This window comes from Acipenser ruthenus, chromosome 18 (assembly GCF_902713425.1).
Source record: "Acipenser ruthenus chromosome 18, fAciRut3.2 maternal haplotype, whole genome shotgun sequence".
NCBI classification, from domain to species: domain Eukaryota; kingdom Metazoa; phylum Chordata; class Actinopteri; order Acipenseriformes; family Acipenseridae; genus Acipenser; species Acipenser ruthenus.
In genome coordinates, this window is record NC_081206.1 from 26,143,930 (window position 1) to 26,158,265 (window position 14,336).

The 14,336-nt window shown below is 34.9% G+C and overlaps 1 protein-coding gene across 9 annotated transcripts in view; it reads left to right on the top strand.

Annotated features, from left to right (window-relative positions):
- The window catches only part of LOC117423577 (forkhead box protein N3-like), a 73,895-nt gene that overhangs the window by 39,945 nt on the left and 19,614 nt on the right, over positions 1-14,336 (top strand). For all 9 annotated transcript variants that reach the window (XM_034039651.3, XM_058991715.1, XM_058991714.1 and 6 more), the window contains one exon: positions 3,261-3,325. In XM_034039651.3, the coding sequence (XP_033895542.2) occupies positions 3,261-3,325 (65 nt within the window). The remainder of the gene's footprint in view (positions 1-3,260; positions 3,326-14,336) is intronic.

Below are 14,336 nucleotides of genomic sequence, written 5' to 3' on the forward strand. Positions count from 1 at the left end.
CCAACCAGTTGTAGCAGTTTATGGTTTTGCACAACAGCACAAGCTATTACTTTAAAATGCTATGAAGACCCCTCTGTGTCATAGTTTTGCCAGTACATATACATATGCATATTTGTACTTGTATACAATTTATTTTTGGAAAATGTATACTGCTGATTTTGTCATTGCAGCTGGACAGATTTTTATTACACCCTAAATGAAGGCTTTAGTTAGTGCAATGCACTGTTTTTTCCTCACATTGCAAAAGTTTGGTATGTTTGTTTTGCTGTCCTAACAGTTGATTAAAAAGAACTTGGACATTCTATCACAAGCATGTGGTGTCCATAGCAACGCATACCGTCACTGTAACATGATGCAAAACATGTGTGCGTGTCTAATATAAACAGATGTTCCCCCACCAATCAGCTACTGAGGAACCCTTTGGTGTAATGATAAAATCAACACCTCTGGGAGCAGAGAGCAGTGTCAGAGGCCTGCTTTGACATACTTTAAGCTATACAACATTTTCTATTTCTATCTTGCAAGGCACAGAATATTCTTCTTGTGTTTATCCAGACACGCTTTATGAATGCAGTTTTTATATCGCAAAAAAATATGATTTTTAAAAGCATTTTTCTGTTTACGATTGGTGGTTGGGCCTTTAAGAAACTGTATCAGAATACCTTTACATAAAAAGGTTACTGTAGTGCTGTTGGTAGGGGGTGAGAGTTGCTAGGTAACAGCTATGCTAATGGAGATGTTACCCTACTCTCCAGCTGCTGGCAAGAAACACTAAAATGTATTTTAATCGCTTCCTACAAACATCAGGATGGGGTTCAGACAAGAAATAATACAGCTGGAAAAACTTAACATTTTAATGTGTTGTTTATATGACCAAGTATGTGGAAGAATGTGCTTAATAGTTTGTCTGTTCACTTTTTTTATTTTTTTATTTTTCAAAACACCTTTTTTCATGCTGCCTTCCAAGTATTCTATAGGATGTTCCTTTGCAGATCAAACCAACTCTGAAGTTAACATACTGTTTATTATTTTGAGACAATTTTAACATACTGCCATGCATATTATTAAAATTCAGTTTCCTCATAAAAAGTTTGTATTAAAAAGTATATGTTATGCAGCTCCCAAAATGTACAGTATGTCCTCCTGGGTCAGTACTTAAAATGAACATTGGGGTTTTCATTTGTAAATCCCACACTGTAGTGTGTGTGTTTTTTTTTTTTTTTTTAATTCTGGGTCCTAGAATGAGTGTTTAGTGCATGCTAGTGTCGAGCATGATGATTCATAATATAAAAAACTAAATCTGTTTAATGGGATACAGGGACTGATGAAGATATGTACACAATTAATTTGTAACATATATGAACAAAGCATCATGACAAATTTCTTGAGGTGTTTGGCTGTTTATTTGCAAAGAATAAAGACTAGATCAAAGGCTTTGTATGATTACATTTGTAGACTTCTTTATCATTAAAGAGTTGACTTGTCAAAAACACATTTGTCTTGTTTAATGAGATAGATCCCTTAATCGGAGCTAGTTAAATTGCTTGACATGGAAAACATGAATCTTGACTGCATTTCTTCAGACCAGGTCTTCTGTCTACTTTAGATGTTAAAGGCATTAACTGTCCTTTTATACTTTTTAAAAATTCGAGCCGGGCAGTCATCCTTTGAACCAGAAGAGAAAAAAGGTTCCAATAGTACATCCAATAGATACATTGCCTGCAAAGTTGTAACATCAGACAAAAACACTGTAGAAGACAGAGATAAAAATACCTTGGAGACCAGATATATAAAATTTAATAATAGAATAATCATAGACTAAATGGGCTTATGTTGTCTGGTAGAGCAATAAGTCCTTATTATATATTATTAATATATATATATATATATATATATATATATATATATATATATATATATATATATATATATATATATATTAATAAATAAAATATATATAAGTCTATTCACATAGGAGCATCTTTAAAGTTGCAGCAAGTACTTTTGTGCTGCATTTACATTGGAACAATTGTGTAACACACTGCGGTGGATTGTGACCTCTGATGGTGCGATGAAGGTAAAGCTCTTCACATGCTTGTGGAAATGAGCAGAGAATAAGAAACCTGGTTGCAGTGTGAATGGGTGACGGAGCACTCCCAGCCTCAGTCCTTGGTACAGGCAGAACGGTTACAAAACACAGGTTACAAATGGAATAAAAGGTTACTGTGAGCCAAACATCTGCTGTGCATTCAGTTCTTTCAGACCAACCTACTGATCATTTCAGTAACATTTTTTTGTTTGTTAGGAGGACAATGAAAATGCACTAAATATTACTACTAGAAATAGTTTGCAATAAAACTGTATTTGCCACTGGCACACACTGTTAAGCTAAATGCAATACTGTCTATGTTTTTATTTTAATTGCAGTGTGTGCCAATACTGTAGAATATATATTTGACACCATCAAATATACCAAATGATCAGCTGAGTCTATACTGGTAATCTGTGCCAAGAACAATGTATTCCTTTTCATTCATAATTATGCAACATAACTCACAATTATTTAATTATGGTTCATCTGCTGCCTGAAGTGTAAAGTAGTAATTTGCGGTTGTTGTACTGTGGGGGTGTAGAAGCATAGATAAACTGGAACTGATGCACAGTGACTGAAGCTAAAGATGGTTGTTTACATTTATATCTAAAAGGAACAGATGATCCTAGTCAGAAACACTAGCAGAACAGCTGATCTTTGTGTTCTGATATAGACTGCAGTGTCATTTCTCGGGGTGAAACTGTATTTATTTCCATAGCTGCACTGTAATTTATCTAACTTGTTAGACTTGCAGTGTATGTGCTGGGAACCCACTTTAAAGGATAACGATAAAGGACAGATTATTTGTAAAATGTAGTGCTCATATTGAGGAACAGTGTGCCGGGAAGCATCATCAGAGCTTCCCCTCATTGCTAGGTAAGCACACCTCAATCCTGGGTGCCTCTGAAGCTGAGACGCCTTCTTGTACCGGATTGTGATGGTTTTGTAATTGTCGCTGGTGGTTAGTTTGAGACCACCTAACTCAACACTTGTGACAAGATCAGTTTAATGGGGTTTGAATTTAAAACGTGATCCTTTGTATGAAATTCTAGTTGTTATTTTGAAATATATGAAATTTGTTTTTAGTAGATGGTGTGCTGTAATAGTCATTCTCCAACGTTTATTTAATGTGAAATATCTCTAACCAACTCCTTCTGTTTCTTTCCAGCATGTCAAGTCCACCTATTTGGCCAGGGAGTCCATTCTTCAGAAAAAATGGAGTTCTTTTACAAGGTAGTGCACTCATGTAATGTTCTCATTATTTGGCAAACAATACCGGTATGCTACAAAAAAGCTGATCAATCTGTTTTGGGTTTATTGGATATTGGATTTCATTGAACAAGTCTTTTGATTCACTTCAAAGTTGCATAAGAGGACCTCTTGGTTATTTACATATAGTCAGTAAACCAGCCTTTTTGAACAATGGCACAGTGTTCAGCACCTGGAGAGATAAAAAGGAATTAGATGAGTGGGTGCAATTTATATTTTCCCTGGTTATAAACAGATTTCAAAGAATTTCTGAAACACATTTTTGGCTTCTGGCGACAATTCAATTCACTCCCCTTCTTTTAATGTATATGTATCTGGACGGATACAGTACTGTGAAGAGTTCACAGTTAATTACAGGGCATTTTGCCCCAAAGTTTCAGTTTGTACCAACGCACCTTGTTTACTGCTGTACTGTAAGGGGTTACAACAGGGGGATATCATCTGTGTACACTGCAGATTACCTGGAGCTGGAAAGTAAGAAACTGGTCAATTATTTCTTCTAATGAAATTAAATTATGGTTATAATGACAAATGTTCAGTCATTGCCTAGGTCTTTCATTAAAACAGTCCTTCAATATCTGTGAATAGGGCCCTATACAACATAAATAATGTAACATTGCTCTATCAAATTGGTACTTCAGTACTTTGTCTTCATAAGTTTGTCTGGAGGATGTGTCCTATATCAGAAGGTCAAGTAAACAAAATGGTAATCACTGTAGATAGCAAACAAGTAATTATCGCCAATACAAATGAAATTTCTATATACAGACGCTGAAAAAAAAAGGTGGGATGGAAGTCCGGCTGTGAAGTTATGGCTGGTTATCTAACGGATTGAAAAAATAAATAAATGACTTGTCTTTATTAGTGGGCCTGGTCCGTCCTTTGATTGTATCAGGTATTTTTTTTTTTTTTCATTGTAGGGTGCTTACTGATAAATGGACTGACTTTCATTCGCAATAATGGTGCCTTTTGAGTCCAGTCAATGTAATAAAGCGGTAAGTGGAAGTAAATAGGCACATAAAAGATATGAAGTGTGTCCTCTTTGTTATGCTTCTTCGCTAATGGGTTGGTTACAGCACTGAAGAGCTTAAGCTGTAAATGAAGCCTCCTCTAGTATTCAGAATTTTCCTGACAAGAGTTGCAATAATACTGTACTTGAGTCTGGTGTTACGGGAACTAAATCTTTTTAAATACTGATGGTGGCTTCAAGTTAATTTCTAAATATATTGCAGAAAGATCCATCATGATTAGGCTAAGTGATTCCTGAAGACACATAAAACTGCATAAAATCACATGTTAGAAGCTGCCATGGTATGAAATGTAGATAAGTTAACAAAGGTAAACTTTTTTTTGGTTGCCGTGGTTATTAAAGAGTTTTACACGTTATAACTTTAATGTCTGTTTCAAAGCTCTTTTCAAAACAAAATAACTGCTCTAGTGCACTGGGGTTTGAGCTCTGTTCTCTAAATCACTGCAGGAAGAGCGATTTAAAAAAATAATAAAAAAAATAAAATAATAAAATAATAAAAACAGAAGAAGTGCACTGGCTTTTTTGTTCCGTACCACATCCTGGATCGTTATTGCTGTGTTACCTGTTTGACAATGTGGGCAATAATCCTTACACTATCAGTGCACAAGAGCGGACATTTTGAAAACAGCTTTGAAACAGACTTTAAAGTTATAAGTGTAAAAAGTTGTCGGGATGTTAACAATGAAAAGATAAATTACAGGTATGTTATTTAAACAGTTGTAGCAACACATGGGGACATGTAACGCTATATTTTTTCGGAACCCCGCTACTTGCTCTTTAAATAATGTACACGTGTACATTTCAGGACTGCATTGCATAGTCTGAACATACAGTGGGTTTTAAAAGATAAAAAGGTTATTTAGGTTATGCCACAATATATGACGTATTTTATTTTTAAATATACCACAAAGAAACCTGATGTGTTCCGTTTTTGTTTTTTTTTCCCCCCTATTATTAATTTTTCTTCTGTATACCGGTACTTGAGGGTCAATAAAGTAGAAAGATGAACTGTTGTAATTGCACAGAGGAATATATTAATATAGCAATGACAGTTTGACTTTTGCAAGCAAATTAAAAGGACAGCTGTTCATATTAGCAAACAGAAATATTGATTTTAAAGTTTTTTGTTTTTTTTTATAACAAATAGCTCGTTCTAGATGGTTTGGTGCCACTGAGACTGCACATCAGCATTGTGCCCTAAATCTTTTGCAATAAAAATGTAGCTGCTAGTGCTGCCAATTGGGTATTAGACAAAGTTCTTATACAGTAGCTTAGTGTATTCAAAATAACATAAAAATGTAATACAATGCTTTTATAATGGTCTCTTGAGGCACTGTAATTTGAATTTTGAGTATTACATTTTGAATTATAAAGTAAATAAAAAATATGATCAGCAATAAGTAGAATCTGCTTTTAGTATTAATACTGTAGTGAATGAAACTTTGTAAAAATAAAGACTTTCTTAATATCCTCAATAAAGAGACAATAAATTTGTATACTGCTGTTGAGTGTTTTATCCATTGTAATCTGCATCCACTCTGATTGTATCACATTAGACAACTTGCTTTTATATCCCTCCTTCTATTAGAGAAAGTAACCCCACACATTATTCTGAAGATATTTCACCATGTTTAAAAACAGAAACAACTAAATTAACAATTTCCATATGTTGCATTTTAAACCAACTTTTAGGATTAATCTACTATTGTAGGATGGTTAAAGGTTTCTACTGTTAATGTGCCAAGAAACTGTATTTAAAGCTGCTGTGTACCAGTCATGGGCAATTGTATACTAAACTCTGATTTATTGATGTCAGTGAAATAGCTTAGACTTGAGTGCACTCCCTCAGAAGTCAATTCTTTCCTAGTTTGTTTACATTTCCTAAATTTTGTTTTAGCCTTTTATACACAAGCTGCCTAGCTGTTAAAACCTGCTTGACACTTTGTCATTCAAGCCAAACAGTTGGACTCCTACTGTCACTGCAGCAGTGAAATGTTATCTATAAGCTTTGTTACAGCTGAAGAAACACAAATAAGGGATCACCTTTTTTTGAAGTTTCTGGTATGCTGTTGGGTTAATTCAAAAATAGTTTAAACCATCAAATAGCAAAACTGTACCTTCAATCAGAGGCAAACAAAATAACCACGTAACGTTACAACTATACAGTGTATATATACCATATATTGTGTGCTGTGATATAATAGTAGCAAGAACATGTGCAGGTTTTTTTTTTTTTTTTAAATAGTTTTTCACCAACACATCTCAAACAAGCACAGACTGGTAGGTGATACACTGAAGGTGCTCACTTGAAATACCTGTATAATTGGCGGGTTGTGTTTTGCAAATGTTTTTCTTCTTTGGGGCTAGCTGAGTTATTATCAACGTGAAACAGAGACTGTGAAGAACACCTGTGTTGTGTAACTGAAGTTAGTGTGGGAGAGACATCTGGAGTGACTGAGAAACAAGCTTGTGATTCTAACATAAGTAACATCTGAATAAGGGTTATGTCTACACATTGCCTAGTTTGTATTCCTAACTTTTTTAAAAGTTCATGTTTATGACAGATGATCTTTTTCATGTTAATCTCTTACAGGTAAAATAGCTATTACTAATATAACATGTTTTCAAATCTCCATCTTTATTATTTGGTAGTTCTTAGAAAGCCAAACAAATTCTTTATAAATGTCAGCATCTTAAAATGAACACAGACCAGCACATGCTGTATACAGTAGAGTCCCAGTTGTGCTCTGACTGCTTGTTTTGATAAGAACAGAGTAGCAGTCAGTGTATAAGCAGCACAAACACCATACATAGTACACTGATGAAAAACAAACGTGTTTTTCAATGCCTGCTTAGAAAGTATGACCCATGACAAATGTGTTCTATCAAAAGCCTGCACTTGATTGTTTTTTTTCACTATAGTATGGTTCTGAAAGACATTTTTATATCAAATAGTTTTTGAAGTCACTCTGTAGCATATAGATTATCACAAACTGTGCCTGTATGGCTTACCTTTCGCTTACCTCATTTATGAATACTTTTTTGTGATTGCCAACCTTTTCTGAATATTAAATAAACAGACCTTGGTTCACCGGGACAACAGCACTTACAACTTCAGTTGATGTTAACAAAGACAATTTACTCTGGGTTTGAGTGCTCTAAATTATAACTTACTGGCTGAAAACGCAGCCGCAGTTTCTGTTCTGAGCTCTGTTAGGCCACACTTACACACTAGGTATTGTGCCACAAACCTCTGTCTTTGTGTTTTAATGCAGTAGTTAGACCTGCTTCAAACAGAATAATTCTTGGCAAGAGTTACAATTTTGTATTACTTGATTAGCGTTGCTCTTGAGCTAAGTACTTAATGCATTGTTGAAGTAACAAGAGGATGTATCGTGCAAACTCTTCAGCAGCTCCGAGTTGCCTCTCAAGTTGACAAGCAAATTACATTGGCTGGTTCTAACTTTGTCTTAAATAATGCATTGCATTAGAAGTGAGCAAATACTGTAGAGGCCACTGTAAATTCTCATCTACATCTTCTAAATGAAATAAAAAATATATTTACTGTATGTGTGTATTTGCCTTCATTGTGTATTCTTAGGAGGGTTCCTGTCATTATAGCTATGATGATAATTTTGTTGGAAGTAATTCCTTAGTATGCATACTTATTACTTATGTCCTGAACCTTTTGCAAGGGCTTGGCTTAGTTATCAGGAAATCAGCCTCACATTATATTCTACTGGCCTGTAGTCAGCACAGAGGGAAAAAAAAACTTTTGCAAAATAAGTGATCTTTGTGATCTGCTATCAAATACGACATACTCAGCGCTTTTCACCCTCGTTAAGGGGAATTGATTTCTGGAATTCCAAATTAATGTTTTCATGAAAAGCAATGCAGCTTCTTCTGGAGAATAGAAACAACCTTTTCCAGATTTCATCTATTTGCTGAATGAATGAAAAGTGGAGACTTGGTACAAAATCAGTGAGGGTTTTAATCAGACAAAGGTATTGAAATAGCTCACATTTATTAGAGTCAAGTGCTCTTAACTGTGAAATAGTGGGATGGATGACACCACTTAATTAGTTGATGATATTGGTTTCTAGATTATAAAATAACCAGGTCATAGGCCAGTGGGGCCGATTGCCATGTTGTGTTTAATTGTCGCGAGATCCTCAGAAAGAAGAATTATGCGCATGTACCACAATTGGGTTCTGTAGAGCGCTTTGAACTTTGTGACAGAAAGCTATCTGACATAAGTGTCCCCAATTGGCATTTGGAACAGTTAAATCGGATGAAAGGTGTGCAGACCATTCCCTTTTACCAGAGAAGAAATGCGCCATTATGATGTAGTGGAAGTAAAAAGAGCCATAAGCTCTTTTACTGAATTGATTAACAGATCCATTTTATCACTAGGACCCTAGTTTAAGATGTCCATTCCAAGTATTGGTGTTCATAACAACCAGAATATGATAAAGAACTGTGAACGTTGTATAGAAATGATTTTAGAATGATTCAGCATGATGTATATGTATGCTTTAATTTTGGAAAAAGAGGAGTATGTCATTAAACGGCAAGGGGGTCATTATTATACATTTTAGAAGAACAAGTGCAAAACACATTTGTATCTACATTTTCAAAAGCAGTAATTTAAAGAGGCACAATGGAGCAAAACAAAGAATTTGGAAAATATTGGAATGACTGATTACATGCTTAGCTTCAAGCAGTAGGAAAAGAAGCTGTGAAGGATTTTTCCTCACTGATGCCAGTAAGTACTATTTTATTGCTAATAATTTTGGCTTGCCGTTGCAAATTTCTAACACAGTTGTGTCCTGAAAAATCATATGCACTACTGGATATATAAAAATAATAACGCCTCACAGATTTTTTTTTTTTTTATTATTATTTTACTTGTGGCACAGCTGCAGTTTAAGTGATTAAACAACCATTTTATACAACCGTTTGAGATTATACAGCTATTGTGTATTCAACTGGTCACATGAAGCCTAATACAACAATTATACATTTAGAGATTAGTCACTTCTAAGAGCCTCATGTTGCACAAATCTGGTAATGTTTCAGTAATGCTTTTCATTCTCTCTGCATTCATCCTCTGATACAGTGAGTGCACCCTGAGCTGTCCGCTCTACTACAGGCCTGGCATTACAGCTGTTTTTCATTTCTGACTGTACCCAGGTAGCTGCATTGTCTGGATAATGATGGACCTTGTATCTTAAAGCAATTTCATTTTTTTAAAGCCCATTCCTTTATTTTTAGCCACTGGGTTGTCTTGATGATTATTTGTATGATTCCTGGTTGGGTATGCATACTGTAGGTTAACACAGTCTTTAATATTCTTGAGCGTATCAGAATATGGGGGAACCCGTTTGTTTGTCTGTCTGGCTGTACGTATGGACGTACATAGGTATGTATGTCACACTTACATTATTACATGTACACATACAGTACAGCTAACCGCCCCAATAATGTATTTACTGTATGCAAATTGTTCCATCTGATTCTATATGGACTCAGTAAGCCACTTTCAAAGCAACGATCATATAAAACTGTATCGGGTCATTTTGATTATTGACAGTAGGCCTCAACATGTGTCTTTTGCTATAATACACCATTAGACTAATGAACTTTCGTCATGTCTGGGGGAAAAGAAAACATGTTTAGTCGAATATATTGAAAACGGATTATAAAACAGTAGTTTATGATGCCATTGTCCCATGGCCTGCATGTAATGACCTCCATATTAGAATATTTTCATAAATGCTGTGGGCACAGTTCTGTTTGAAGTTTGAAATGTCATATTTCATCAGTTCAGCACAATATATAATATATGGATGCAGTTTTCAGAAATGTCCTTTTAAATATTACAATTCTGTGATTACTGATATTTTTGGCAGGTCTGTTGTGTATATTTAAACATGATCATTTTAATGGAGCATTATGAAGCTGTGCCGTTGTTTAACATGAAAAACATACTATATATTTTAAGTAAATTTCAAATGTTTAAAAGTATAACAGAAGCTGTTGTAAAATAAAAAGTTGTACTGCTTAATTCTTTAATGTTTTATTCTTTTATAGTATTGAAATGCATTCTGAAGTCAGACATGGAAGGCATTACTGTAAAGTGTTTGCTAATTGCAATGTTCATAGAAAAAAAGATGCATCCTACTGTAAGTGTAGATTCATAAATATAATTAAAACAAAATGTAAAACTTGATATGAACAACATGCGTCTCTAATTAATAGCTAATTATACAAAGAGATTTCCACCAGTTAGTGAATAGAGAAAGCTACTTGGGATCGCTTTGCATGGTGGGATAAAATAAAAGGAGTTTTTATTTCTCTCCCCCTCAGCACACAAAGGGATACTGTTCTGGTTGCAGATATCTGCAGTCCCAGTTGATCAGTGTTTTTAGAAAACATTTTTTAGCATCTAAACCCATGGGCCTTGTACGACCAACTAGAATCACTGGGTGCCAGTTAAATATCTGACACTCCAAGGTTGGCATTTTAATGGTTAGATATAACTTTTGACTTTAAAATGAGGTCTTTTGGTTTGTTATGCTGACAGTATAGGCCTACACATTCAAAACCAATGGGTCACTCATCTTCTGATGTTGTCTTTGTGTGTCTTTGAAGCAGTGAACTGTTTTTTATACTGTACTTCAGGTGACTGTTTCCATATTAGTAATTCATATTGGGTTAAAATTGAGCATACTAACATTTTGGAATGCAACCATAAAATTATGATACAGGATTATTATAATCTCACCAATTTCTGTTGTAATTAAAAACACTGTATGGCCATATGGGTACCGTCATAGCCCTTTATTTAAACATGTTGTACTCATCCTTAACTATAAAACATACTTTACAGAGCAACCCCAAAGGGGAGGTCATGGTTGTGATTTCAGCTTTCAAGTGTGTCATTCATCACAGCAGCCCACAGCAGTCAAACCTTCCATAATAGAATTTTGTTTTTGTTGTTGTAAGTGGCGTGAGGTTCTATTTCAAGACCATTCTAGAACAATTGGTTTGTTTTTCTCATATTCTCCATCAGTACTTCTAACAAAGCACTGTTGGATGTAATTGTGTGAACTGCTTTATGCAAAAACATGTTTTCATTTTTTATTTGCTTTTAACTAGTTTGGTAGATTGGATCAAATAATCCCAATTTACTTCTGATACTTTTTGTGTTCTTTTCTGTTCTCCAGCTGCTTCTAAAAATAGCTCTTGAAGTCAGAGTTATGCGGTGTAGTGTTCTCTCGCTGTGTTAACACAGCTATCCTTCTAACTAAGTTAATGTAATACAAGTGTATAGACTGTATAGAAATGACTTGTATCAACATACATCTGGTTACCATTACTGACCATGAACACACCAGTAAGTGTATGTAGCTATTTTCTGAAAGGCAGCATTAAGCACAGAATGGTATTTCCTGTTTTACCCTGGTGATGTATGATATACTACTTTGAGGTATGTGAAATGTGAGTGGTTGCTATGGAAACAGAAAGCCTGGCTGAACTGCGGAAGGAAACTGCAGTCAAGATGCCTTGAGAGGGGAATGAGAAGTAACAAAAGAGAAGTCTGTAAGGCTTGTTAAAGACCTGTTAAATAATTTACTGTATGTATTGCAGAATGTTGATGCTATTTAGAGATATAATCATGTCTGAAATGAACTGAACGTAGGAGTCACTATAAAGAATGTGTGTCTTATCCCACTGACCCGAGTTCAGACAGTGTCTACAGTGGAGCCTGCAGGCTAACGACGCCCATGTGACTGCAGCACCATTTGTAAACAAGTGTTATTGATTCCAAACACACCCTTTGCCTGCTCAGCATAACTCCACAGTCTCTGCCATTAATTCCTTTGTCACAGAATTCTACTGACATGCCACCACAAGCCAAAAATAGTACTCCTTTATGTTTGAAACAAAAACCTTTTTTTTTTTTTTTTTTTTAACATTTAACCAAATTGATTTTACTTAAATGTAAGGGACAACAATAACGTCTAATTTGCTGTCCCTAAGTGTTCGTAGAAAAGGAAAGATAAATTAATCTTGGTACAAGAAGCTTTTTGTTTCCTGTTATTGTAGTGTTCATTACGTTTTAAATCTCAAAACAAAAGACCTCATCTCCTCTATTGTTTGTGAATGTAGGTTAGCGGAGTGCATAATAAGGACGTTCACTCTGGAGGCACAGAACAGTACTGCGTCTGGGATGACATTGTTCATCTATTCAGACAGAGGGCAATCAGCTCTGAATATTAATGCTAACCAGTAAAGCATTGTGGAGAGAACCTGATTAACATTTCCAAGCAAGTTACTCTACTTGCCATTATAAAACGTCTCCTTACCCGGTGTTTCAGATTTTCAAAGTGAGTCTGGTTAGTTTATTCAAAGTGAGTCCGATTTAACCCATTCACTGCTGTATATTGTACTGTACATGGCATGGTGATGCTAGAAGACAGCCCGGGTAGTAGTTTTCATGGACCCTAAGTCAAGGCATAGCCATGAAAACAAATGAAGAAGTAACAGGTTTAAAGTATAGGCCTACTATGTTTTGCATGCTTGACACTTGCTTTAAATATTTATAGCCTAAATCATAGTGTTTGTTGGCAAGATTCTGAATTTGCACTTGATGTAATGGCTAGTTGAGTTTAATGAAGCCAGTTTATCAACAGGCTATAGTAGAATCTGAGATGCTAGATTTTGCCATGTCAGATTTATTTTTCGAAGCTTTGAGCATAGTACCAACTTTTGCAATTAAAGTGTTGTTCTGAACAGCTTAATCCCTATCCACATCATTATATAAATGGTAATTGACCATTAGCTGGTTTATTACAGCTGTTCTGTTTGGTTTTGCCTGATTGCTTAACTAAACTACATCTGGGAACCAAAGGTAAAAAAAAATAATAATAATAACACCTACCATATTATTATTATTATTATTATTATTATTATTATTATTATAAAAATGTAGTCTGCTAGAATATACCCAGTTGCTTTTCATTGGGTTTCTGGAAACTGAATTAATATGGAGCAAAACACTGAATGCTGTTTTAGACTAAGAAAACCTCATTGCTGGTTGCAGTACATTTCATAGGCAAGCTACAAAGTGGCTAGATAGACATGGAAATATTCTATGACAATTTACCATTGGTACCACACATTTTATGTCTGACGTCCGCAGCACAGAATTATTGAGTTGAAACTCATTCTGACAACATGCATATTTTTGTATAATTCCAACAGTCTGGGTAAAAAAAAAACGACCATGGTAATTTGTACTTCTGTTTTTTAGAGTTGTAATTTTAGCAAAGAGTACCTTAGATACCATAACAGGCCACTGTTTACCTTTCATTAACCTCCATTAAACAACAAAAACCCTATTGTGGAAAAAACAAACAGCAAACTCCAGGCAGGTCTCCCAGTTCAAGTCCCGTTGAAAGCTATAGAGTTAATTCAGCTTTGCTGTTCCCATGGTAACAATGTAAATAGAGCTCAAAGTATTACGAGACACCCTCTCAAGAGTTCATATGTTCACTCAGAAAGACTCGCCAGCCTCGTTATCAATTCTAAATACTGGCACAGTCTGGACTTTTGAGTGAACAAAATACAAGTAGGCTGTGTTTATGATGGAGTATAAAGTTATGATTGTAAGCACAACTCGGTCTTCTAGTGAAGTTGAAAAATACTGTTTCTTAAAAATGAAGTAGTTAGAACTGTGGGCTGCATTTTACATTCAGCTTGAATGTAATCTGTTTATATTACTGTACACCTCAAAATGTGGTATACATTTAGGCATTCACTTTATTTTATTTTTTTATACAAAGCATTATACAAATTCATTACATGTTAACAAAGCCATCTTGGAATATGCTCTGGAGCTGCATACTGTATATTATTTACCCCTCTTTTATTAACACA